The sequence below is a fragment of the Camelus dromedarius genome, chromosome 10, assembly GCF_036321535.1.
Source record: "Camelus dromedarius isolate mCamDro1 chromosome 10, mCamDro1.pat, whole genome shotgun sequence".
Lineage (NCBI taxonomy): Eukaryota > Metazoa > Chordata > Mammalia > Artiodactyla > Camelidae > Camelus > Camelus dromedarius.
In genome coordinates, this window is record NC_087445.1 from 40166102 (window position 1) to 40193810 (window position 27709).

The 27709-nt window shown below is 39.2% G+C and overlaps 1 protein-coding gene and 1 non-coding gene across 4 annotated transcripts; both read right to left on the minus strand.

The window, feature by feature from the left end:
• Positions 1–186: 186 nt before the first annotated feature.
• Positions 187–27687, minus strand: NMRK1 (nicotinamide riboside kinase 1). 3 transcript variants are annotated; one of them, XM_031449900.2, is made up of 10 exons: positions 27465–27687; positions 25802–25930; positions 22418–22471; positions 18093–18183; positions 17751–17799; positions 12860–13007; positions 12710–12781; positions 11854–11960; positions 9596–9679; positions 187–5658 (listed from the first exon to the last, which is right to left on the minus strand). In XM_031449900.2, exons 3-10 carry the CDS (start codon positions 22444–22446, stop codon positions 5639–5641), a joined length of 600 nt encoding a protein of 199 aa, XP_031305760.1. In that variant the 5' UTR covers positions 22447–22471; positions 25802–25930; positions 27465–27687; the 3' UTR covers positions 187–5638. The 3 variants fall into 3 exon arrangements, with proteins under 3 accessions (XP_031305760.1, XP_031305761.1, XP_031305759.1); XM_031449901.2 differs by lacking the exon at positions 25802–25930 and having other exon boundaries at positions 9596–9635; XM_031449899.2 differs by lacking the exon at positions 25802–25930.
• LOC116152807 (U6 spliceosomal RNA) lies at positions 26479–26582 on the minus strand. Its single transcript, XR_004136513.1, has one exon. It is a non-coding gene; the product is annotated as a U6 spliceosomal RNA (small nuclear RNA).
• Positions 27688–27709: the final 22 nt, after the last annotated feature.

Below are 27709 nucleotides of genomic sequence, written 5' to 3' on the forward strand. Positions count from 1 at the left end.
CGGATGATAGATCTGTTAAACAAAACAAGTCATGTTTAAAAATTTTCCTGAAAGCCTCTTTCAAAAAACTGAGCCTCTCCTCCTACATGAAAAATGTTATTGTCAAATTGAGAATATCCAACACATCCTTAGCAAATCCATTCATAGTCTTCTGTGGAAGAGGATGGTGAGGTAAAGATCACAGGATTGCAGGCTGTAGCCCTTTTTATTGACCAAAAAATTTTTTAACAGTTTTAAAACTGAAGTAAAACTGACATACAATACTACATAAGATTCAGGTGTACAACACAAGGATTCGATAATTACACAGATTACAAAATGATCACCACAATAAGCCTAGTTACCTTCTGTCACCACAAAAAGGTATTAAATGTTATTGACTATACTGCCTATGCTGTACCTTACATCCCTGCAACATGCTCTTATTCTTGGGTATGGTGTCCCAGGTGTAAGAGATGGCAAAGGTTAAAAAAAAAAAAAAGGAAAAGAAAAAAAGCAACCACACAATTGCCCAAATCTGTCTTCTATAAATCAGTTGTACAGTATACCCAATGGCTGTATCAGTCTGGGTCTAATCAGGAGGGAGAAACCAGGCTAATATGAACAAGAAAAGTTTGATATAAAGAATTTTATAGATTCTTTACATAAAATAATTTTTTAAATGTAATAAATAATTATATGCATAGAAATTTAATAAATAAATAGAATATATTAAATATCTCTAAACAAATATATAATCTACTTACATATATTTATATATTTAAAATATATAAAGTAAAAGTGTATAATATAAATATATAACAAATACATACAAACAAGTAATAATTAATTAATTAAAATTATTTATTTTCTGAATAAAATACAAACAAGGTATTGGCTGCTAAAAAGTAAAGAGAACTCGAAAGAAGACAGGTGCAAGGAACAGCCACATGCCCTAGGACTGAGAAGGAACACCAAAGGAAGAGGTTCGGTTTCCCCGACTTCCCTCCTTGTAAGTGAGAGCCAGACCTTACTGGAGAAGGCACCGCCATGGCTCACTGTCAGAGAAGTAGCTGTGGTGCAATGCCAACAAATCCGCTAGAAATCTACCCTTTGGAATTTTGGGGAATTCTACCCTCTAGGATGCCATGGAAAAGCCACTCCCCAGATGTCTCACTGGATGCACTCTCTACAGATGCCAACCCACAGGAACCTAAAAGCAAAATCCTCTCTCCTGCAACATCCCTCCAGCACCCTCTATTGACAAAACTTAACACCATTCCTCTTGGCCAAGGGAAAAACATCTAAACGGCCCAGATTCATTTTCACAGATAAAGCAAAAAGGGAGAATTTGGAGCTAAGAGTGAATAAAATCAGTAACTGGCATAAGAGTGATCCTGTAATATTTTTAGGGGCTGATAATACTAGTAATTTCAGGCCACTAGCATCTAAACAACAGCCAGTGTGGGCCCTCCTGGGTCTGTAAGCTGCTGCTTGTCCACCACAGAGCAGTAATTATGAATAGTCCCTGGGTCAGCAATATCAATAACACCTGGGAACCTGTCAGAAATGCAGATTCTAGGGCCCTACCCTAAACCGACTGCATCGGACCTCTGGGGTTGGGGACCAGCATCTGTGTTAGAATAAGCCCTCCAAAGGATTCTGATGTATGCCAAGATTTGAGAACCACTGTTCTAACAGTAAGTTCTAAGAACTTGCTGCAAAGGCTTGAAGGGAAGAGTCAATAAGGATTTATTTGTATGAGCTTTAATCTCAATTTTTAAGAAAATAATCTAACTTCTCTGGGATCTGGAAATTAGCAGGGAGCATACAATAATATGCTGATCATGTGTTTCTTGACTCAAAGGTATGAATGCACTTAATATGCTCACTTTGATAAATTCTGCTTATGACGTTCTCTTATCTGCAGGTCATGCTACCTTGATTAGGGCTGCAAAGCTGCTACTGCAATTTTCGTCTGTTTCTGTTGTTTCTTTGTGTGCACAGAAGTGGACAGTAATGCCCATTCTACTTATTCCATATCCTTCTCTTTTCTAACTCTCCTCCATGCATGGAGTTATTGAAAGAACAGTTAGCACCACAAACCTGAGATGAGCAGAGCAGACAATGGCGTGGAGCTCACAGTAGCTCACCACTGCTCCTTGCCCCTCAGATAACCTCATGAGCTGGCTTGTCTCCTTGACTAGGCTCCAGTAGCCCAGGACAGAAAACTTCACTTTTCCCTGACACAGCCCTTGCCTTTCCAGGCTCCTCAGTTTTCTCCCTTCAAAGGAAAGAGGGAGAGATGATGTACTCAAGCAAGTGATTTTACTGCCATTGTTTTGCTTTAAAATTTAAAATGTGTGTGTGTGCATATTTGTGTGGTATAGGAATTGTGGCCTGGCCCTGGTCCCGCCAGTAACTAGCCACATGGGGTTGGGTAGGTCACCAGCTCTGGTTTTAATTTCTACACTGAAATAGAGTGTCGAACCAGCTAATACTGCTCCAACATTGTATGACTCTATGTACTACAAGCATATCCTTAAAAGGTAACTTGTTAGGTTTGTGTCTCCCCCTTTAGTGTAACAGTCTGTGCATGAGGTCCTCTTCTAAACTCCCTCTGTGTTTAACCACAAGCACAATGAAACCTTCCTAAAGCAAATTTATCCTAAAGGGATTGAGGTTACTCATGCAGAGAAAGTGAAGACTTCAGATTTGCTTCTTGTCAATAGAAAAAGAGCATGTGCTTTTCTAAACAGATATACTATCTCTAACTGCTTTGATAAGACTAACTAAATGTGCAACCACACATACAGCTATGAAGCACTGGTATTTTATTTCAAATTCCTGATTTATTTCTCAGTGGTAGTAGTGAGCAAAAATATTTACTTCTTTCCAAAATGGTTTGAATGTTTCCACTTTTAATGTCTGTTAAAGTCTTTTGTTAGTTTGTTTGTTTGTTTTTTATTTGTTTGTTTAAGATAAAGAGTATCTCTCTGCCCTATTTTCCCATGCTGAAACCGGGAGAAAAGTCAAGCGTGACGTTTCTCAATCACACTCAATTCTCTCCATGTCGGGGAGAAGGGGAAAAGAGGGCATTTCAGAAATTCTTGGAAATAAACTATGAAAAATCATATCTAGATTTATTCTAAAAAAAAAATCCTAATTTTCTGATAACACAAATTACAACAATATAAGCTTGAAAAAAATCATAGCCAGGGAAGATACGCATAAAAAGGTTGTGGTAGACACTTGGAGTTGGTTACCTATTTCCTCCTCCTTCCTTAAAAGCTTTTTTTCCCCCCATGGCAACATCCCCCAGGAAATGAAAGGTAACTGGTTCAAATCTATCAAAACATCCTCTTCCCAGCCTCCTCTGCAGTGAGAAGTGGCCATGAGAGTCAGTTCTGGCCCTGGAGACATCTGGGGAAGTCTGTTGGGACCACTGATGGGTGCTTTTGGAAGGCGTGTGGCTGTCTGTGCCTCCCTACACCCATCTGCCTGCCTTGGTAGTCGACACTATGCTGGGATGCTTCTGCTGCCTCTCTGTGACCTCCTGGTGATACCTCAGGCGATAGTCAAGGATGAAAGTCCCTGGCTTTCTCATGACACTTCTGAATTGCTGAATTTCAGAAAACCAGCAGTCTTAAATATCTAATATTTGGGACTGATTTACACTAAAAAGTTATTTATAGTTTATCTGAAGTGCTGATTTAGCTGTGTACCCTAGAATATTGTTTTTGTTTTTTTTCCCCTAAATACAACAACTCTATGCAAAAACCCTGGCCTACATGCCTTGGACTTTGTCATGTAAAAAACAAAGCAAAACAAAACAAAACCCCAATGAGTTTAAGCTACAATTAGTCAAGTGACACATTTCTTGCATGTGAACTCATCCCTGATGTAGCAGTAATTTATAAAAAGTACCCAACATTTACATTTATTGTGTTCATTATGTGCCAGACACTGTGCTAATTAATTAGTAGGGGTGTGTTTGTAACTAAGTCACAGAAGTAGGGCCTGCCTTCAAGGATCTTATAGTCTAGCTGGACAGACAGCCACTAAATGAGTGATTCTGTAAGTGGCAGTATAATTACAATTGTGATTAGTGCTTTGAAGAAAAAATAGGGGAGCTTGGTGAGTACCTATGGGGGGACAAGGAGGGAAATCCTCTGAGAAGAGGCAGTTTAGGGGTGATCTGAAGGAGGAGTAGGAATTAGCAGACTGGTTGCAGGGAAGGGTTGCAGAAGTTTACCCTAAGCATCAGAAGCAGCACGTGTGCCTGCCATGAGCAGGAAGTCTCCTGTAGGTCTGAGGAGAGTGTTCCAGTGGCTGAACAGCAGCGGGAAGTAAGGGTAGAGAGGCACTCAGAAGCTAAATCAGGGGATTCCTTGGGGGCCATGTCATGGATTTAGAACTTTATCCTTACTCTCCAATAAACCCACATTGAGTACTCTTGATATCCCCATCTTACAAAGAAGAAATACTTTTAAACAGTTTGATCCAAGTCATATAGCTATTAAAAAGGTGAACTATTAGTTGAATCCACATTTTTTGTTTGTTTTTGTAGTGTGTGTGACCAAAAAACCCCCTAATCATCACTGAGTGCAAGCTAGTTAGAAATATGGAAGTAATGAGAGCTGATCAGAGGAGCCTACAGAGAATGTTTAAAGTTAATGAAACATTACAGTTTATATTTGTAAAGACCGGAAGGGTTGTGAACAATCTGTTTAATCATATTATTAAGTAACAAGTTGATCAGCACAGTAGATAATTTAAATTCCAGCATTGAATGAAGCCTCAAAAAATTATACGATTATACAGATCTCCTATTTGTGCTTTTCAATGAAAGGTCCCCTGTATTGCGTATCACTGAAGTAACTGCAACTTATTTCTGTGATTTTAGACCATGGGTTTGACAAAAACAAAATAAAACACACACACATAAAAAACCCTTATTTGTAACAAAGTCTCGACATAGTGACACAAGTGACTCAGCGGTTTCAGATACATACACACACAAATTAACAGCAGTAACAAGGGCAAAACACATATAAAAAGATACTGGGTGATTGATTTGATTTATTCACTGTAACTGCTATTCTTGGTAATGCCATTATTTGCAGGAGGTGGGCACTGGTATGGGATGGTAACCAATATTTTTAAAAAATTAGAAATAAAAAATTTCAAGAGTGCATGTGAGGTAAATGTTTTATGATACTTGATATGATACATGCAACACATACAGACACATACATATACACACATATAGACACATACACACAAACACATACATCAATAGATGACATATATACTGGGTTGTGATCTACATCTTATTTCTTACTCTGGGTCCCAGTCAGAAGAGTCTGACAATCATTGGTCTAGCGAAATTAATCCCTGTTTCTGAGCTATGCCATATCTTTGCACTTTTTGGAGTGAGAATAACTCATTAAGGCAAATTCCTGTCCATTGTCATGGATAGCTATTCACTGTTCCACAGGTTAGGGAAACCATGTGTGATAGAACAAATAAACAGATCAACAAACAAAACAAGAGCTGTCTCTGTACCAAAGTACATACTGTATCTTGGTTAAGGTTCTTGAATAGATTTCTTTGAATTTCCTAACTCACTCCAGGAAGGATTCAGGGCATTCCAAATTTATGCTGTTACTTGCAGACCTTGGGAATAAATATAAATTGAAAAGAAATTAATGGAGAATTACAATTCTCATTTTATTAAATCTTCACACTGACATCTAAGGGTGTTAAGATTACAGGGATTCTGGAGCCAGAAATGCTGGTTTTCTGTAAAGAACTAAACAGAGTCCAAGTTTCTCTTATTCTTTTTATCCTTGTGTTAAATTTAAGCCTATGTTCAGATATTAGATGTCTAATATCATTTGCAACTAGTATAATAATTTTTGACTTCAAGGAGTGGAATAATTTGAGAGCTAGAAGAATACCACGAAAGAATATCACAGTACAGTAGAATTCTTGTTTTGGACTGTTATTCTCCATTTGAGGAAAGAAGTATTCTTACCTTTAATCTTTTTTCTTAAACCAAGGAAGCCTAGCTGAAAACTTGATGATCTTGGCTTAAAAACTCTATGATAAAGCTACCACATTCTTATTACACAGCTCAGGCTGGAGAAGCACACATTTTTTAGTATAGTATTTAATCTTTGAAGATTGTAAATGTAAAAATGGCTGCACTCTTTGAACAAACAAGTGCTACTTCTGAAAATTTTTAATATAATTCAAGAAGAAAACTAGCATTATGTGCAGACATTTTCATAGCTTATTATTTACCAATGTGAAAAACTTTCTAACATTAAATAGCCAACAATTAGAAAATGGTTTAACCATTTTATGTTAATTTGGGCTACTATACTAGATAATTATACTATTACTTTATAATAACTCAATAGAGAAAAATATTCCCCAAAATAAAAACACGTGATTATTAAATTTTTATTTTGCAATTTTTGTTCCTTTGATTTGACATCCTTCTTCTGCAGTAAGATGTCAGCATTGTCTTACAATTCACTCTTAATGAGCAAAACAGAACTTAGCCTTGAATTCTTTAACTAGGAGAGCTATTTAGTTTTATTCAGTTTTATTATATAATGGACTCTAGAAAGCTTCTTAAATATTAATTACTAATTTAAAAATAGAAATAAGTGGCAGGAGCAAGGATATAGCTCAAATAGTAGAGCACATGCTTAGCATGCACGAGGTCCTGGGTTCAATCCTCAGTACCTCCATTAAAAAAAAAGAATAAATAAATAAGTAAATAGACCTAATGATCCCCCCCAAAAAATATTAAAATAAAAAATAAAGTAAAAACAGAAATAAGCATGACAATTAACTATGAAAACCATGTAACCATATAGAAGAGAGACTGATGTGAATAGCAAAAACACTGAATATGTACTCATTAAAATGTTAACAATGATGATTCGTGGGAATACAGGTGATTATTTTCTCCCTTTTGCTTTTATACTAAAACATTTTTTATAATTAATATGCTTTTATAATGAAATGGAAATAAACATTTTTAAAGGGAGTCTGAACGTTGCTGGTGATTAGACTGTCTTGTCATAGGGAGAATAGGTTATGATTAAACTTTACCTCAAAGTCTGTATTTAAATTAAATACATAACTTTATCAGCTTACTCTCTTGGATCATTTGTTTTATTAATAACTAAATTCAATCTTTGTTGTTTTTCTTTCATTATTATTACTTTATCACAATTATAATTCTATACTGTTTAGAGCTGAAATTTAAACATGTTCATGATGCTTTAAGAAGCCTGAGATATAGTCAACTTTTGAAACCTTTGAAAGGCTTCCCAGCTAGCTCAGTCCCATACTGAGGGTTAAACGAGGCAACACTGAGGATCCCTCCAGGCTGGCTTTGCCAGGGCACTGTGGTTAGAACTGGGAAAGGTGATGGGTTACTATAAATAACACAGTAACTTACTTATGCAACTGGAAAAAATGAACATAGATCTTGGAGGTAGGAAAGGCTGATCTTTGGATTTTATCTCTCCTCTAACATTCCTGTTATTACTTTTTTCTTTTTAAACTTTATCTTACATCTAGAACACAAGCAAGATAGCCTTACAAAGAAATACTTCCTTAAAAACCTCCAGGTTATAGGCAAGGCAAGAGGAGGGTGTCACACATGCAGAAATGTACTTTTCTTGTGGGCTTTCAGCACCTGTCAAGACATGCCAGCTATTCCTGAGCCTTGGACCAGATGGCAAATGCTGGCATTTGGTATGGAATTAGGTGCAATTTGCCTGAGCTACATGATCAAGGCTCCTTCATTCTTACCAGCAGGTAGATCGTAAGGTCAAATTCCAGCGTATGACTTAGCCACTAAAGGAGAACTGGATCCAAGCACTAGCCATTATCAAGAGATAGAAAGGTACAGGTGTCCAGCCACTGTAACAGCCCTGTAAGTATCTTATTAGGGTCAGCAAGGGAGCCTTGCTCACAGACGTGGCTCTGGCTCATGTGTTATCATTTATGATAGCTGAGCCCCTCTCTGCACCTTACACTCTCTCCACCCACTTACGCTGGTGCCTGAGCTTCATTACGGGAGGCCTGCCTTTCATCAGAGGAACAGATGGCAGGGGTGAGCAGGCATATTTGGCAAGCACTTCAGGTTTCACTCACAGGAAGAAATTTTTAAATGGTCCTGAAATTTCTTTAAATGGGTTCATGACTTCATAAAGGGCTGATCCTGAAAGTAGGAGTGTGCAGGATTAAGGGGCTTTCCTGGCTGGGCTCAGACCTCCAGTCAGATAGGAATTTACTGAGGACATAGGAAATCTAATTCTTACTGACAGATGATGACATTTGGACAAGGGTAGTTGCTTCTCACCAAAAGAGCATGTAATATTCTTTGCTGCCAAAGTGACTCATACTGCCTTCTCCTGAGCCAGCTGATGACTGAATTCTGCACGTGTTAGCCATGAAAACCGTTTTAGTTCAAGTAGTTCCAATGTAACAGCAGCTAGGCCTATAGCTTTGTTCTCCCAGCATGCTTTGTCATCCTTCTTCTTCTGGTTTCTACTTCCTTCCCTGCTTTCCCTTTGGGGAATTTCTCCCCTTAAATCAGAACGCCTTAGAAGGAAGAGGCACTCAATTACAAGATGAGTACATGATCCAGTCCTAGCCAATCAGAGTAAGCCATCTCCCTGGCTGTGGTGATTGGTTTAACAAAAGCCATGCAACCCAAACAGAACCAAAGTCTTTCCTGAGATTTTTTAGCTGGGTTAAAATGGAGAACTACTTAAAAAAAAAAAAATTTAAAAATCTGCAAAAGTAGTGAGAATAATATATAGATCTCCTTAGCTTTAAAATTTATCAACCCATAGACAATCTTAAAAAAAGATAAACTGTCTTTTCCCTCTGGGTCTCTTGGACCTAGGAGGATGGTGCTACCAAAAGACATCATGTCTGTCAGGGGAAAAAGACTGACTTCAAAATAAACCCAAACAGAAAGTGAAACTGAGGCAGAACCAGGAGGACCCTATTTGTGCTCCTTAATCCAGATGAGCCGGAAGCCACCGCCACCCTGTAGTTCCTTTCTGCTTAAGCCAGATTTAGGAGGGTTTCTGTCACTTGCAAAATGTACTGTCTGATCTGAAAAACTTAAACACTTAATAAATAATTTTTTAAATCTTGTGTTTATTTTGAGGCATATGAGAAATAGAAATTTATGAAAAATCTTTAAGAAAAATAAAGGAGAAAAGAGAGCTCTACACATATGACAAGATCACTAGTATTTTAACTTCATTCAACTCCAATGATAGTATCAGTCCCACCGAAATAACAGCCACCTACTAAAAAAATTTAAACTAAGTAAAATAAATATCATTAAGAGATGTAAAAAAGGGTAAATATTTTCACCCTTAAAAATAACTCACAAACTAATCAAGTCCCCAGACCTATTCAGAGTCTCTGATTCTGAGTTATCTTCAAAGCAATGAATGATGGATACAATGACCCCTACGTTAGCATTCTGGTATGCGGTTCTTGTGTACGAAATGAACTATTCTCCTGGCTGCTCTTTCACAGTCCACTCTGCTTGGACAATACTTACCCTTTTGCTTTGCTAGCTCTTGTATAAGATCTTCATACACCTGTGAAAAGAGGTCCTTCTCAGATTTTGTTCCATCCAGGTAAACTGAGAAGGGAAACAGAGAGCAGTTCAAATGCTAACAGGCTTATGTATATAGGACACTTACTCTGGCACCTGAAATCTCTTGAGAACACCAATAGGTTTAACCAAAGAACTCAGGGACTTAACTTAAAAAGAAAGTAATAGCCATTAAAGAGAGAAATATATCATAGCCAGGTGTAATAGGTAAGAAATTTCAGTTTATCAGAGAAATTCAAACTAGCTGGTATGAAAATTATGAAAAAAAAAAAAAAAGAAAAAGAAAAAGAAAAGAAAGAAAGAAAACAAGAAAGAACCAGAGTTCAGTGGCATTGTGCATATAGCACTCTGGGAGCACCAAAGAGGTGCCTTTCCCAAACAATCATTTAAGGGAGCAGTCCTCAAACTTACGGACGCATCAGGATCACCTGTGAAGCCTCTTAAACCACGCAGGGAAGGAGGGGCAGGGAGAGGGGAGAGGAGGGTCTGAGTTCTCTCATATGTGTACTGAATCCCAATTCTCCAGGCTCAGGAGATACTTATTTTAAACAAAACTGGCATAGTCAGTTTGGGAGAAAAAGAAGTCATGTAGGTAAAAGGAAGGAAAGGGTCTTCCAGTCAGAAAACTGCAGAGGCAGGGAGGTAGGAGAACTTGGCCTTTTAAGAAAAAAGATGCACAGTTGGGAAAGGCTAGCGTGTGGGGAGGTAGAAACAGTGTAGAGATGAGGTTTTAGAGCAAGGCTGTGCCTTAGTCCTTAAAAGCCTTGGTGTCTGGTAGTTTGTAGTTAATTCTGAAGAGCTGGAGGCTCTCTGAAGGCATTTAAGCAAGGTAGAAGCATGGTCAGATTTGCATTTTAAAGGGAGAGGGAAGGAGGGTCAGTAAAGTTATTCCTGCAACCAGTGGTCTGATCTGGAAGTAGTGAGGCCAGAACGTCCGCAGTGGCTCTGGGGAAGGGGAGGAGTGGGTAAACTGGACTGAAAATGGGGTCATAAGAGCTGCCAGAACTTGGGGAGGCCCTGTGTGCTTTCTGCACGGTCTGGCATGGGAACCAGAGGCTTCTCAGAATATGGGAAACTCCCTTTACTAACTGAAAAGATACATTAGTTCTGATTCCTCTGCCCTATCCAAAAGGCTTTTCTCTCCAGCCTCCTGTATCTTCTCTGTTGCACTTTGTATCCCAAGGATCTGTTCTTAGCCCAGGCCCACAGATGTATAAGTTTATCTCCAAATGGCATCTCAACCTCATTATGTGCCAAACAGACTCGCATTCTTCCTTGTAAATCTGACTTACTTTTTTCTGTTTTCTGAAATGACCCCTGCCAATTCCTGTGCTGGTGTCACTGACACCTCAATTGCCTAGGCCCTTTATATCTATTCTATTACCCAGGTCTTTTGAGTACATAGGTCCAATATTGCGCCCTCTACATCTACCCTTCACATGGCCACAGAGATCTCACTAAAACAAGAATTTTGTACCTACCATGTTCTTGTATAAAACCTCTCTCAGAGGGCTTCCCAATTCTCTTAGGATAATGACCCAAGCCCTTAACTGGCCTATGGCCTTGTAGGGTGTGGACCCTTCCTGTGTCACCAGCACCACCTCTTGCCTTCATTTTCTCTATTCCTTCAGGTGCTCATTCCTTCCTGCCCCCTGGCCTTTTCATGCACTATACCCACTGTCTGGGGGTGATCTTCTATTCTCTCAACCTGCCTACCTCGGTCCAGCTAAATGCATCACAGTGTGGTTTAAATGTGGCTTCCTCAAGGAAGTCTTCCCTGATTGCTGGGACTTGGTCATGCCCCCTGGAGCATGCTCTGTACAGCTGGAAAGGACAATCTTGAGCAGCTAGTTGTGTGTTTAGCGTCTGTTTCCCTGATAGAACGTTGGTTTGTAAGAGGAGAGACTAGGCCCGCCTTATTTCCCTTGATGTTGCCAGGGCAGTGCCTTGTATACAGAAGGCATTCAATCAATATTTGCTGACTGAATGACACACCATCGAGAAGTTGACAAACTCTGATAAGAGCCATAGAGAGAGAAGCAGAAGCCAGGAGAGCCAGAGTGGAAAAGAAGGAGCCCAGAGTGTTCTGGCTTAAAACGTCTCTTTATAATCTAATACATGAGAAAAATATTTCTTTCTTTTGTGTACTTTGAGGCAATGAAGAGTAAAAGACCTTCCACAGAGGGAGAAAATGCACTTACTAATTTCCCACGAGATGTTCTCCATTTCTTGTCTGTGCTTTAGATACATGGGCCACACGTGGCCATCAAAGTACCCTGGGGCATCTGGAGGCTCGTAGACCCTTGTACTATCAAAATACATAGGAAACTCCATTTATTTATTTATTTGGATGGAGGTGCTGGGGATTGAACCCAGGACCTCGTGCATGTTAAGCCTGCGCTCTACCACTGAGCTATACCCTCCCCTAAAATACATAGGAAACTATGTTGGTTGACAAACATACAATTGATAAAGTAAAATAATGGTCAGGATAACAGGGAAATCACTCAGAAACTGAGTCTAAACAGGATTAAGACTACACATTTTAGATTCAATGCCAGTTACAAAGACAACACAATGGATTTAGTTCTCTGATCTAAAAAGGAACTCTGTAATTGACTGACTACCATTCTTAGTTATCTCTGCCCCCCCGCCCCCAGTGGTTTATAAAAGAATTGAGAGACAAATATCAATGTAAATAATGATAGAAATACTGTTAAGTTGGATTAAGCTTTAAATTAATTGGTGTTCTCTGTGGCTGTAGCAGAATACAGGCCCATTAATTTAAAATCATAATCCACACGGGATTGGTTCATATGAAGATTTAGGAAAGATGAGCCCAACAGTTTGTACAAGGGCCTTTTCCTAGAAAAGTAATTCACGTTACTCCAAGTGAATGTCCATTTACGGAAAAAGGTTTTGCTCTTTGTGTAAAAGAGTTAAGGCTTCCCTTGTTTGAAAAAGGACATATGTTCATTGATCAGTAATGTCGCTGCCTCATTTTTTCTAAAGCTTGTTTTTTGAATCACAATCCACAAAGGCAAGTTCAAAACTTACCTCCTCCTTCTCTTACATTCTTCATACGGAATGGTCAGAAAATAGCTTCTATTCCATATAGTGTCAAGGGGCCTAAAATAACAGCATATTCAGTTCACCAGGTTTTCCCCCTATTCATTCAGAGTCAGTATTAGAGTGGGGAATGCTTACTTGTAATTAAAGAGAAGGAAACCTTCGATAATTAAGATGGGGATTTCCTCGAGGCTTCTCTCATTTGTTGACGGCAGAGAGTACGCTGGGCTTTCCATCCAGTAGGAAATGGCGGACATCATTTTTTCCATGTTAAGTGCTTCAAGCACTTCGAAAAAACATATAAAAATATGAAATCAATACAGCAAAAGTTTCATGCTGTGGCTTTTTATGAGGAGTATATCCAGTGGTCTATAAGTATATGAAATAACACTATTTTATTTACCCTTCAAAATACCTAATTAACAAATATTTTAGATAACAAATCCAAACTCTAATATTGGTAAGTTGGTATGTGTGATACATTTTTCATCCTGGAAAATTTTAAACATACATAAAAGTGGAGCGTAGAGTACAATGAACTCCCATGTCCCCATTACCAACTTTGACAATCATAAACTCACTGCTTTATTTATAACTTCTATTCCCTCCAATCATATAAAAGTTTAATATTTTTGGATGATGAAGTATTTATAAATTAGTTTGAAAGATAACAACACACTAGGGAAAATACCAGCAACGTATTTGTCAAAGAATGCTTTTTAATATATAAAGAGCTCTCACAGATAAATAAGAGGAAAATCATTAAAGGAATTTATAAAGGACACAAATATGTCATTCTCAAACACAAAAATGTGCATACTTCTAGTGCTTAATTCTAGAAAAGTACCCTAAACAATGATTCTCAAAGTGTCACCAGCAGCATCAGCATCACCTGAGAACTTAGAACTTTTCTGAAATGCAAATTCTCAGTCCCACTCCAGAACTACTGAGTTGAGCCATCTGGGCTTAAAGGTTTTATAGTGGAAAGTTTTAAAATTATGAATTAATTCATTTACTAGATAAAGAACTATTAAGATTTCCTCTTTGTTCTAGTGTTTGTTTTGAAAAGTTGCATTTTTCTAGAAAATCATCAGTTTCATTTAAGTTTTCACATTTATTTGCAGGAAATTGTTCACAATATCCTCATCTTTTTATAAGATCTTTATAGGATCTCTAGTGATGCTATTTTTTTTTTGATATTTTTATTTGTGCCTTCTCTTTTTTCTTCATCAGTCTCGTTTAACTGATTTGAGGATCAGATTCTTCAATCCATCAGTTCAAGTCTTATGCCAAATTTGAGATGTTTTACCCCATTACTTATTCAAATATTTTCCTTCTCTCCTGCTAAGTCTCCAATGATATGAATGTTAGATCTTTGGTTATTGTCCCACATCTCTGTTCCTTTTCAGTCTATTTTCTCTGTTGTTCTGATTGTGTAATTTCTACTGTTCTGTCTTCAATCAAGTTCATTGATTTTTTTTCCTCTTGTCATATTTATTTTGCTGTTAAGCCCATCCAGTGAGTTTTAAACTGCCAGTTATTGCATATTTTCAGTTCTAAAATTTCCATTTGATTCTTTTTAACATCTTCTCTTTCTTTATTAAGGCCTTCTAAGTTTTCACTTGATTCAAGAATGTTCACAATTGCTTGTTGAAGCCTTTTTATGGATGCTGCTTTAAAATCCTTCAGAGAATTCCAACATCTGTGTCATCATGGTGATGGTGTCTAACTGTCTTTTCTCATTCAAGTTGAAAGCTGTCTGGTTCTTAATATGACAAATGATTTTCAGTCTAATCCTGGAAATTTAGGGTATTATCTTATGAGGTTCTGGATCCTAGTTAATCCTTTTTTCTTTTTTTTTTTCTTTCTTTCTTTTTTTTTTTTTTTTTGCAGGCAGTCACCCTGTTTAGGTGTAGTGTGCAGGTCCAGGAAGGGTGGATGTTCAGCTGCCTGCTGGGCCTCACCGATACTGAGGTGGGGGGCGGTGGCTGTGGGGGGAGAAAGAAGAAAGCAGAGTGCTGGTGTGGTTTCAATACAGCTCAGTGAAGACAGAAGTTCAGCTCTCCATTGGGTCCTGCCCTACCAGCAGCACCTCACACTGCCTTATTCTATCTCTTTGCTGCCAGGACAGTGTGGAAGTTCAGTTCCCTGTATGGGACCACTGATATGATCCCTACAGATGATATGGAAAGCCAACACATCCTGTCTTATGGGTGCTGATGGGTCCAGAAGTCCAGCCCTCCACTTGGCCCTGCTAACACCGTGAGGGAGGCTGGTTTTCCCTTCTGTGTTTGACTAGAGTAAGGTGGGTATTATCAAAATAATTTTCTATACTGCTAGGCCACCCTTTTTCTAGTCCTTTGACTATAAGGGACAAGTTTCTTGGGAGTTTTTGTGTGCACCTACTGATGGTTCCATGTTGCACACTTCTCCATCATCCCTTTCCAGATATATGGCAGAAAATAAATAAGTAAATAAAGGCCCAGGGAACTCACAGCTATGTCCTCCCTCAAGTTCCAAAGTCCCTAGTCAGTCTGCTCTCTCTTCTTTTCATCTTTCAGAGTCTTTCCTTGTTTGTTGTGTTCCATTCAGGGTTTTTAGTTTTAAGGAGGAAGAGCAAGGAATGGGGCCAAGCCATCTTGGCTGGAACCAGAAGTACCATTACTTTTAATATATTTTCATTATCATTCAGTTAAAAATATTTTCTAGTTTTCACTGAGATTTAATCTTTGACTCACGGGATATACAGAAGTGTTTTGTTTCAGAAAAATGTGATGATGTCCAGGATTTGCCTCAAAATAATATAGGAGAAAGTGGGTGAGGGTATAGATGAAATATAATTGGCCAAGAGTTCATTTTTAAAGTACAATAGTGAATTCATGAGAGTTCAGTCAAAATTTTCCACAAGAAAAGGTTCTTAAACATTAGAAAAAAGACACTGATTAATTTTCAAACACTTGGGAATTCTCTACTTACTCTTTTGCTATTGATTTTTAATTCAGTTCTCCATGATTAGAAGATATCTCTGCATTACTTCAGTCCACTGAAGTGTATTAGGACTTGCCTGCATGTCCTTGTGTATGCCTTCCATTTTGGTTACCGTTCCATGTGTTCTCGAGGACAAAATGTGTATTCGGCTATTGTTGGTATGTTTTATATGTTAGTTTGGTCAAGTTTCGTTAATTGTGTTGTTCAAATCTGTAAGACTCTTATAATGTCAGTTTGTTCCATTAATTACTAGAGAAATTATATAAAATCTCCCACAATAATTATAGATTTGTCTATTTCTCCTCTTATTTTTGTCAGTTTTTGCTTAATGTATTTTGAGGTCACATTATTACAAACTTTAGACTGTTTTTTTTCCAGTTGAATTGATTCATTTATCTCTCTTTTCTCTAGTAACACTCTTAGCCTTAAACTTTACCTTGTCTAATATTAGTAGAGTTACACCAATTTTCTTTCAGTAGGTATCTGCATGGTATATCTTTTTCTAGCCTTTTACTGTCTACTTTTCTGTATTCTAATGTTCAAATATACCTCTTATAAGAAGCTTACAGTTGGCTTTTAAAGCCAGTCTGACAATCTCTGTAGTATTTTATTATAGTTCATTTAACCTCATGTAGCTACTGATGTATTTGATTTAAAACTATCATCTTACTACCATCTTCTGCTTTTCTACCATCTTTTGATATTTTAGTTCTCTGTTTTTCACTTTTGTATTTGTCAATGATATTTGAGTGATTCCATATATTTATAAATGTGGTAACTATATACTATTCTTTTGGTAGTTATAAAGATTTCAACATTACCTTGACTTACCTTAAATTTGTGCATTTATCTGAAATGTTCAGATTTCTCCTTAAGATAGATTTCTAGAAGTGGGACACCTGAACACATGGCATGAACATTTTAAGGTCTTTGGGACATATGCTCAATCTCCTTTCCAGAAAAGACTGTACCAATCTATACTCCAATTTATAAGTTTTTGCTTTATTGGGCCTATGCCATTATCATTGCTTTAAAAATCTGCTTACCAGGTAAGTGGGAAAATATGTTATAATTCTTTGACTACTTTTGAAGTTGACTTTCCATTGTACATTTACTAATCAAATAACCTTTTGTGTCTGTGTTTCTTATCAGTTTGTAAAGACTCATTTAAGTTAGGAATCATTCTTTGTCAACTGTTGAAAACAGTTTTCCCTTGTTTAAATCTTACTTTGTAATAATCTTCCTTACTAACCTTTAGAAAAGGGAAAGAGAAAGAAAAAATTATTCTGGCTATAGCTCAAGACACAAAAAGAGACAGCCAGTCAAGGATTTTGCCTCTCTTAGAATTATCATGTGTCTGTAAGAACTGATGATACATCATTTTTTCTCCAAGGTTATCAAAGTTCAAAATAAAGAACTAATTTTATGGTTCTTTTAGAGAGCTCTCTCTGTGGCTAGTTTGCATAAGGACTCAATAATCATCTTGTTAATTATAAAACATGATAACATCATTAAATACAGATTACTAGTTATATTCTTTATAGGTAAGTAGATGTTTTTCTGATGTACTTTACTCCTTTGACTTCAAGAAGTGTTAGATTGGGCAAAGGAGTGAAGTGAATTCATCTGAAAAATATTCACTAATCTTTTTGAGCAATGAAAAGAACAGTTGCCCAGTAACTTGGTCCCTGGGAAGGTAAGCTCAGAGGATGGGCAGGCTTAGAGTTTGCTCCAGGCAAGAGGGGAGAGGGTTGGGCTGTATGCCCGAGGCAGGGATGTGGAGAATAACAGAGACCCACCTTGCCCCACCTTAAAAAGAAAAATCCATTGTCCCAATATTTCCAGTTTTAACTATAAAACTGGGGAAAAGGTTTCATTTATTTAAATAGCTGAACATAAATCAGAAACTCTTATGAAAGCAGGTTTAAAGTACAGCAATCTATTTAAATATATTTTGAGACTGGTTACTTAGTGAGGTTACTTGGGTTTGAAAAAGAAAATGAACTTTAGAGCATAATGTTTTGTAAGCTCATCTGCTTACCATCATACTGCAGAAATCCATTTTCATCTGTCCGTATCTCAGACTCCGGCTGGAAAAAACAATAAAGTACTCATCAGAACTGTGCAGTGCAGAAATAATACAATTAAAGAATGAAGAGGTGATAAACCTTTATTTTAACAAATGCTTTGGCTGGTGAGGATAAATGAAATCAAAGAGGCTTCCATAAATGTGCCATCTAGTGGACAAGTAACACTACTGCATGGAGACTACCTTCATTACAAAAGCCCAGTCAATCAGCCAAGGCTTTTGGACGTAAACCAATTAGCTTTGCTACTATAACTTTTTTGTGTTAAATAAATTATCTAGAAGCTTTATAAATACCTTAAAGAAATCATCCTGAGATATAACACTGCAGTTTTGGAGGCGTTTCTGCAAATTCTTGGCCAGTGTTGTCTTCCCACCATTGGTCACACTGAACCACAAAAACAAACAAAAAAGGAAGGAAGATGCGTTAAAAGAACATAAAACATTTTTAATTTATCTTAGAAAATGTATATTTCAATTACGTAATATATAAGAAAAACTATTTCTTTCATAGGCCCAAGTATGTCTGACGCAATAAATGATAAATAAACTGGAAAGGATGGAGCAGAAAGGTAGCTCACTACTGGGCAAGTGAACTGGGTAACGCTGAGACTTAAAATACAGCTATTATGTTATAAGCCAAATAATTATTGGTCTCTGCTGAAATAGTCACAGGATTCATACACACACAGAGAGTATGAGTAGCACATTTTAGTGCTAGTATGTACAATTGCACGTGGTGATTTTGTTTCAATACACAGCAGAGAAAAATGAAGGAGTGGGTTATTACCAGCCTACCTATCACAAATTTTCATCTCCTTTGTGATGTCTCCTTTGCCCCTAATGTTTCTCTACTTTGGGGCTGGCTGGAAGGTCCATTGTAGCTTATCACATTCAGTCAGTTTCTTGTCCCATCTGGCTGGACTGTAACATTAAGGAGAAAGGGGACCCTAAGCAACTCCTCTGTGTACATATCTAGCTTTCTGGTATCCAGCACTGTGTACACTGGGTGGGAGGCACTTCTCCAGTCAGTCGAACAGTTTTTTTTACCTGAGGATGATAAACTTCCAAAGAGTCTGTGGACAGAATCAGGGTCTCTATGAACTTGAAAGAAAGTACATCTTTATTTTCACTAAATTCTAATAGAACTTGGGCATTTTCTTTAATTATAATATGTCACATTAATAGTACCTGTGACTCTGTTAGCAATGGAAATCACGCAGGTATTTTCATATCATGTTGCATTTGGGGCAGACATCTTGAAGTATCATTAGCACTCATTATTATTTCAAATTTACAGCAGTTTTTAGACCCACCACTGGACATTGTTATTTAGTGAGTTAACAAAGAAGCATGTATATCACAATGCTACAAATTTCCTTTAAAAATATTTTTATAACTACATCATTACTGTAACTGGCTTCCTTTGCATTTCCGTATCTTATTTTGTGAATTTAAAACCACTGCTCTGAGAAGTCAAGACTTAACCACATCACCAAATGTCTATAGCATAAAAAGACTCCTGAATGCACATTTATTTACAAGAACCTGTGCTCAATCCCAGGTAAGATGAATTCCAATATGTTTATAATTTAAAAAGGGGGAAGAGAACTAACATTTATTCATCAACATTGTTTAATGAATATCATTCAATTATTACCCAAATACCTTACACCTACAAAGTAGAAGGAACTTGATTCACAAGTTTTGTTTTTGTTTTTGTTTCTGCTTTTTTTTTTTTTTTTTTCATTTAACCTTAGACTACACAGTTGGGTAGGATATGGGCAATCTCCTTGAAAATGGAAAAGTGGGCAGTTGTTACTATGCACTGAAAAGATACTGTTACGAGGATTTTCCCTCTTCTAACAAAAATGTCTGTAATCTATACTCAATGCCTATAGTTCATTTACTGAATTTTGGTTTAAAATACATAGTAAACAGGGGTAACTTTATTACAGTATGAACAATCTGGCTAGAAAATGTGTCGCCTCTTTAGTCAAGATCATGCATTTAAACCAATAGTAATTAGATCCCTTCTCACTGACTGAACTGCATGCAGCCAGTGAGAAATAAGCACCCCATTCCTGTAGACTTGGAGGACATGAACCAGCTAGAAGGCAGTCCAGGTCAGAGGGCTGAGGAAGGGGGAAAAGTATTCAACATGTCTAAGACCTATAATTAGAATGCAACCCTCCCGGTCAGGTGATACCTTAAGACTCAAGATTTCTCCTTCAGCATGCTCACAGCCACCAGGCACTGGCAGGCTTACGACCTCCTGCACGTGCTCCCCAACCCTGGGGGAGACAGAAGCACGTTCTTCCCTAGGATCTGGGGAAGGAGATGGACGACTACACGGGCTTACTTCCTCCTTTGTTGACAATGCCCAAATAAACGCACTGCTCCTAATCCATTTGTTTCTTTAACGTAACAGGTGACAAGAGCGGGTATTGTATTTGGAACATGGTATTTGGCTAGGAAGAAGTTAAAAAGGCTGTCTGTGATTATTCCAACAAGTGGAGAATTTATTCCACAAAAGTTAGACAACAATGTTCCCACTGTCCAGCCGAGGAAACTAAAGACTGAAAAGCTGAGTGCTCATAAAACTTGCCCAAGGTAACAACTAGCAAGTAGTAGAGGTAAGATGCAAAGTCTCACTCCAGTGCCCATGGAGCTTACGTTTTTTTAACATTATGGAAATTTGTGAGAATCTGATGAAGGCTTCCCCAGAAAAATGAACATCTTCACACGTGCACTAAGTTTTCAGGAGGCTCACAGATGCCCCCTGAATCCTTTAGAACACTTACTATTCCCTGCAGTCTCAACTGAATGAACATTCACAGGGCAGCAAGTGACAGGCACAGGGGAGAGACACAGCACAGTGAGTTTGGAGGAAGGAAGCCAGGAACTGCTGCTGAGTCTGGCAGGGGCTTCACAGAAGCAGCAGCAGCAGCAGCACTAAAATGAAATCCTGGCACTTGCTGAGGAAGAGATGGTAAAGAGACTTTCTCAGGAAGTTATGAGTAGAACCAAATGCACGTGGCAAAAAAGCATGAGGCCGGTTTTGAGACAGAAGGCACTGCACCGGAATACTGAGACAAGGGGAACGCATTCACACACGCGCAGAATGAAAGCTGCACTGGACCCTGTAGTGGACTTCATAGTTGAGTACCCAGGTCCTACTCCTGTTTCCAAGGTCTGGTTGGAACTGACCCCACTCTCAACTCCAGAGCAGAGTCCAACTGACCTAAACCAACTAAAGGAATCCTGTTGCTTTTGCCACAGTGACTGTGGGTATGCCACACAGCTGGTCCAGTCAAAGAAAGACCCATGACCTAAAGGAAGAGAAGCACTTCTCCCCACTATTGACAGGCTAAGAAGAAGCACGAGGTCCCAGGAGCTGCTGGTAGGGCCTTGTGACCAAAAAGTGGAGCCAACTTTAGGATGAATTCAAATGGAAGAAGACACAGAGAAGAGGCAGAGAGAAACTGAATCTTTGGTGACACCACTAAGATCCTTTACCAAATCTTTCCTGCAGCCTGCCGCCTCCAAAGCTAATACAGTTCTTTTATTATTTTTAGATGATCCTCATGTATCAGGAAATTCAGATTCTATTTTAAATAATTGGGAACCACTAAATATTGTTCATGAGGTGAGAGGATAACTTAAAATCTGTATGAAGATGAAACTGGCAGAAGTATGTAGGAAAGATTATGAGGGAGAGACTGGAATTAAGGAATGAGGGCTTGAATTAGGATGGTGGCATTGAGTGCGGAGGAAGGGACGGACAAGAGAAATAATGTAGGGAAAAACTGAACTGTGGTTCTGATTAGATGGGAGCAAGTTAAGGCAGAGTTCTGACATTTCATTCATTTAATTTTACTTCTAACTGATTACTTACTGTAGTAATGTGATGCAGTATTACAATGATCTCCGCCAAATTACAAACCTTTAATTTCAACAGTCTCAAATATTTTATGAACTAGACTACACATAATGTGAAAGTACTCAGAGGAAAGGTGAACACAATACACTAGCAAAACAAAGCATGTCCTTCGGAGTCGTTGCTGTCTCATTTGAATGTCCGTCCACCTCTGGTACCACAAGTAAGGTGACCATATAATTTAGAATACTTTTCAGAGGGAAAGGGGCAAATCACTAATAAGTATGCCAGGGCAATAGCTCAAGATAAAAGGTCACCCTAAGTGTGGGGAAAAAGGAGTAGAGATGGAGTAATTCCTTATTCCACAGGTCCAAAGTTGGGCATAGCAGGAAAGAAATGATAGATTTTCTCCTGTGTCATACTGGAGGAGCCACACGGAGAATGGCAAAGTACCCCGAACCAAAGTAGCATCTGATCAGGCCCTGCCTTTGGTGTCAGCTTCAGAAAACAAACGGTAAAGCAGGTAAACTCTTGTTTACTTACTCTGTTTCTCAGTTTTTAGGAAATTCTCCCACCTCCTGTTGGCACTTGTGTAGCCAACACGCCACTGTTTTAAATTTGACAGTGGCGGCTCTGGGACTCAGGAGTCCTCACTGCTCTCCTTCCCCCACCATGATCACGTGGCAACACCCTTTGGACATTCTGAGTATCTCAATCAGCTGTTTGTAGCAAAATTACTCACCCACTGATTCCAATGACAAATGTTTTCATAATTAGCTTTGAAAATCACGTCTTCCTAAAATTAAAAAAAAAATCGAATGCATATCATTTAGATGTCTAAAGCGGCAAAAGAAAGCCTTAACTTAGGAGGGCCAGCTGACGGGGAAAGGTGACAGCGATCTCTGGGATACCCCATCACTGGATTACACACATTCCGTGGGACAGCTTCACTCCTCTGCTAGGTACCAACACTGGGCTGTGCTCAGGGCTTGTGAGCTGAAGTCAAGGGAACTGAAAGGGTTCCCAGGGTCAAGCATACACCCTTGACCTTGAGTGTCTGTTTTCAAGGGCAGAAGAGTTGCTGAGCCACAGGGCACACTACAGAATTTCCCGCTCCCCTCGACCAGGTGGTCTGTCATCTGCAATATTCAGTCTCCCAGGGATGATCCGTTATTCCCAAGGCAGGGAACCGGCAGAGCTGGCCTCTCCCTCTCCCCTTCTGAAATGGGGAGAAAGTCACTGCGAGTCAGAGGCAAGAGGTACTTAATTCCCTTTAAGGGTGCTATTTCCTCACCCTAGGGCTAAGGTATACCAACTTTTTCAGAAATGGGCCAGCCAGTAAATATTTGACGCTTTGTGGGCCAAGAGGCAAAAATCGAGGTTATTATGTAGGTACTTATATAGTAAGAGAAAATAAATTTCTACAAACTTTTTGATAAAAGTCAAAACGTGATGATAATTGAGCACAATTTTTTTTTTCATAATGCATGTCTATGAATGAGAAGAATGGAATTCCTATTTTATTGGGATACCATTTCCCTTCCTGGATTTCACAATGAGTGTTCCCTGCCACAAAGAACTGTGAGTGTCAGGATACAGGGCCAGGTTTTAGCTGCAGGCCACTGCCTGCTGACCCCCGGTCTGGAGGGTGGAGGGCAGTTTCACACACGGCCCCCTAGGGTTCCCCAAAGCAGTCTTGCAGATATTCCAAGGACCACTGTCCTCTCTTTAATGGAAGAGGTGAAGCTCAGCTGCAGGGAAACTTATCATGGTTCCACAAGGTTGCCCTTGACTGATGCTGCTCTTTATTGCTGACTGCTCTGGTGGGGTGATTAGGGACCTAAGCTGTGCCATCCGGGTGAGTGGTGGCTCGGTGGAAAGCTCTCAGCCGCCCTCCCCATTCCTATCCCAGACTTGTGTCCAGGTTCCCCTTGTGGGGAGGTGGTGGGGAGAAGGGCCTGGTGGAGAGAGGGGAGGCTTCTTCTCAGTTTCCCCAGAACATAGTTGGCCCTCCCTGTCCAAGGGTTCTGCATCCGCGGAGTCAACCAACAGTGGTTTGATAATATTCGGGAAAAAACTTCCAGAAAGTTCCAAAAAAGCAAAACTTGAATTTGCTGTACGGCAACTATTTATATACACCATTTACACTGTATTTACAACTATTTACATATTATTTGCAACTATTTACATAGTATTTACATTGTATCAGGGATTATAAGTAATCTAGAGATGATTTAAAGTACACAGGAGAATGTGTTTAGGTTACATGTAAATACTTTGCCATTTTATATAAGGGACTTGAGCATCTGTGGATTTTGGTATCCCTGGGGTGGAGGTGGGGTGTTGTCTTGGAACTGGTCCTGGCCACCCCCATACCGAGGAATGACTATATTTCAAATTGAATGCAATTTTTTAAGGTTTGGTTACACTTTCATTTACTAGCCTCTATGAGACACGAATTCAACAATGACTGTGATAAAAAATAAAATAGCAGATCAAGTTGGACATCTGAGTTTCACCAGGAGTTGTACCGGTTGCACATATATCTCCATTCAAATTGCCAAAGTGTATCAAGGGAATAACTGATACAATGCGTATTGAAAAATAAATTTTCATGTTATAATTTTTCTACTTTTGAATTACATATTACCCTATTATTATTTCTAATGTCAATGCAAGGCTGCCAATTACTCTTTTTTAGGAAGGAAAAGGCTGCCCTTTATCCTGAGATGGCAGCTTTCTTACATTTTTTGGTGATAAATATCCTTTCTCCTATGAAATTATGTTGGCAGTAGGTAGTCATAGGTTGATGTTCTCATTTGGCAAAATAAGAAAAAATATTCATAAAACTTTGTTATTCCTTGTTCCCACCCTGCCTACTTTTGGATAATCTGTCAGAACATAAATACTCAAACCTGCAGGAATACAGCCTTAGAGATCATTTTGTCTACCCCTTCATTTTGTAGAAGTTGAGATTGGCCCAGACAATGGACTCACTTTCTCCCAAGATCACACAAATGATAAAAGGAAAAGCTAGAAACAAGACTAAACCAAGTGAGTTAACTTCTTTCCATCTTTCTAAGCTGCTAAAAAGCACATTATTACCAAGAGCAAAGAAAGGATGGTGCACATGTGCGGGCTTCATTGTGAGGCTCTCATATATAATTGATGTCATTTTTATTGATGTGTTATTGATGGGGTGTATATTTGCTGTCTCCACTGAGTGGCAAGGACTACTTGTCCCCTGTGATTCTTGCCACATCTGTGCATACATAGGAGGATGCATCAATTATATAACAAGTAAATAATAAGGAAGTGCTGTTGTGGTGCTGGAAATAGGCTTGAGGGGGTTATCTGGGTGAAAATTCTAATAATTCAGAAACCAACAGTAAGGAGGAGTCAAGAACCTACTTATAAAATCCCCTGGGCTCAAGAGGGAACTCCCACAGTCAAGTGCCAGATTTTACCAATATAGGAACCCTCACTTCTATATCAGTTAGCAGTCTTAGCCTGTCCATGACAGTGTGTGAGTAAATTTTGGGCACAGTCCATTAGCAATGAACAAGTGACACTGTGGTGGACAGAACAGGGAACTGAGAAAAGATGAGGCAATACCTATGGCTGGGCTGAGTGGCTGGAGGTGGTGGCGGTGTAGCAATCCCAGAAGCGATTTATTTATTTCAAAAACTGTTGCAATGCACAGGGCAGTTTCAGGTGAACTCCAGGTTCAGGCCTGGCATTGCCCATTTCTACACCATGTTCTATTATTTCACTACCTGTTTTCTTCTTTAAGAACAATTTTAAAATCACATTAAAAAAAACTTGCAATCTACCACAATAAAGATATTAAAAAATAAGGAGAAAAATTATTCTAAATAAAAAACTGTTAAAAAGATCTTAAACAACAACAACAAAACAGCTTACAATCGAGTTGCCAGGTCCCAAATATACACAGCAGCAGACTCCAGTGAAGCAAACACAAGCTCCATCATCTACAAGCTGCAAATCACTGGATGTCTTCAGAGAGACAACCATTTGGACTTTCCAGCCTCATTAGTCCAGGGGTATCTGATTACTAGGTATACACACCACTTCCAATAACATGAGATACATATGTACAGCTGACCTTTGAACAACTTGGGGGTTAGGGGTGTCAACCTCTTCGCAGTCCAAAATCCACGTATAACTTTATACTTGGCCCTCTGTATCCATGGTTCTGAATGGTCACATTCAACCAGCCTTGGATCGTGTCTAACTGCAGTAAAAATTTAGTGAAAGAATTCTGAGTATAAATAAACCCACGCAGTTCAAATCTGTGTTGTTTAAGGGTCAACTGTACTTTATTCTCCCAATAAGTGCAAGGCTTTCCTCTTTAGCAGACAGAATTTGCCTAGGGGAAGGAGAGCAGATTAAGACAGCAAAGAGTAAATCCAAAATGAATAATTTAATTTTTTTATACTTTTTTTAACCCTAAGTAAAATATGTTGTTGAGTACTTTTTTCCCATAACTGGTATGTGTTAACCATATTTAAATTATTTCACTACTAAATATGGTACATTTTGGATTCTAAACTGTAAAATGGTCAGAGGTGGCATGTGCAGAATCAGCAGGTTGTAAAGAAAATATCAAGCCCTTAGTCCAAATGGATGACAAGCCAAGGAAATGCTTTTCGATGTGTCTAAAAAGAGCAGCCTGGTTATTTCTAAGAGTGAAATATTTCAGGACTTCTCACTCATTTTACTCAACATTTTGATTATCTTCAATGTGACAGGGAAGTCTTTTCCTACTAGTCTTTTTTTTTTTAACATATGGAACGCTTCACGAATTTGCGTGTCATCCGTGCGCAGGGGCCATGCTAATCTCTGTATCGTTCCAATTTTAGTATATGTGCTGCCGAAGCCAGCACATTTCCTACTAACCTTTAAACTTTGCTCCCTTTTGGTAAACAGAAATCTCTAGGCTGGAGTTTCCGAATATGCAATCCATGCCCCTTTCTCTTGGAATCACTCACTAAACCCTAGTAGAAACTTCGAAGCTTCATTTTACATAGATGCTCATGTAAAGTTTTTTCTTTTTCATCTTTCTTCCCCCAAACATAACGACTGATTTATAATACTGCCTGTACTATTTCTAACTTAACGCATGCTGCTTTCTTGTATGCTCCAGCCTCTGGCTCCCATTGGAGATTCAATCTGCTAGGTCTGGGGTGGGCAAACTTGCTCTGCCAAGTGCTTGATTGTAAATGTTTTTGGCTTCGTGGGCAGCTGCTCAACTGTTAGGAAGTAAGCGCTCCCGCGGACAATACATGAGCGCGCCTGTGTTCTAATAAAACTTAATGGACACTGAAAATTTAATTTCATATAATTTTCACGTGCCACAAAACCTGCCTCTTTTGATTTCTTTCAAGCCATTAAAAAATGTAAAAACCACTCTTAGGCTGTACAGTAACAGGCGCAGGAGGGCCGCAATTAGTCCATCCCAGTGCTGGAGGAATAAAAGACTGTCTTCTCCCGTAGGGATCACCGCCTGACCCAGTCCCCAGGGACTTCTCCGACATCTTTTGAAAGCAGATTCCCATTTTAAGGATTATCAGGGGGCGTGAGAGTACGGCACCATCACGAGTACACGTCCCCCTTGGCAGGCCACTTATCAGCCCGTTTAGGGTGGTAAGAGTCCCAACAAGGCTTGCAAGACACAACGAGACTCGGGCTCCAGCGCAGGAACACTCCGGAAACACCTCCAAGACCCCGCGATGAGCGCAGCGCGGCGGGGTCAGGCAGGTACTCACCGGGCGCCAGTTCGAGTGCTCCCAAGCAAAGCGGCACCGGCGATTCCCAGGCGCGCGCCTGTCACTAGCCCGCCGCAACCCCCGCAGCTCGTTAACCGAGAGGCCCAGAGCCCCTAACCCCGCACCCCTTCCGAGTCAGGGGCGGCCCGGAGCAGAACTGGCCAACCCAGGGTTCCGTCCTATCCGGAGCGGACGCGGCGCCCGGCTCCAGCCGGCGTTGCGCGGGGCGGGACTCCAGCGAGCGT

What these genes read in the sequence shown, in the direction of transcription:
- NMRK1 (XM_031449899.2), bottom strand. Translation starts at nt 22,446, where the DNA reads ATGAAAACATTTGTCATTGGAATCAGTGG. An exon ending in TTTGTCATTGGAATCAGTGG is followed by an intron (nt 18,184 to 22,417) that starts GTGAGTAATTTT and finishes TTTGTGGTTCAG; the next exon opens with TGTGACCAATGGTGGGAAGA. An exon ending in GAACATCTCGTGGGAAATTA is followed by an intron (nt 9,680 to 11,853) that starts GTAAGTGCATTT and finishes TTCCCTTCTCAG; the next exon opens with TTTACCTGGATGGAACAAAA.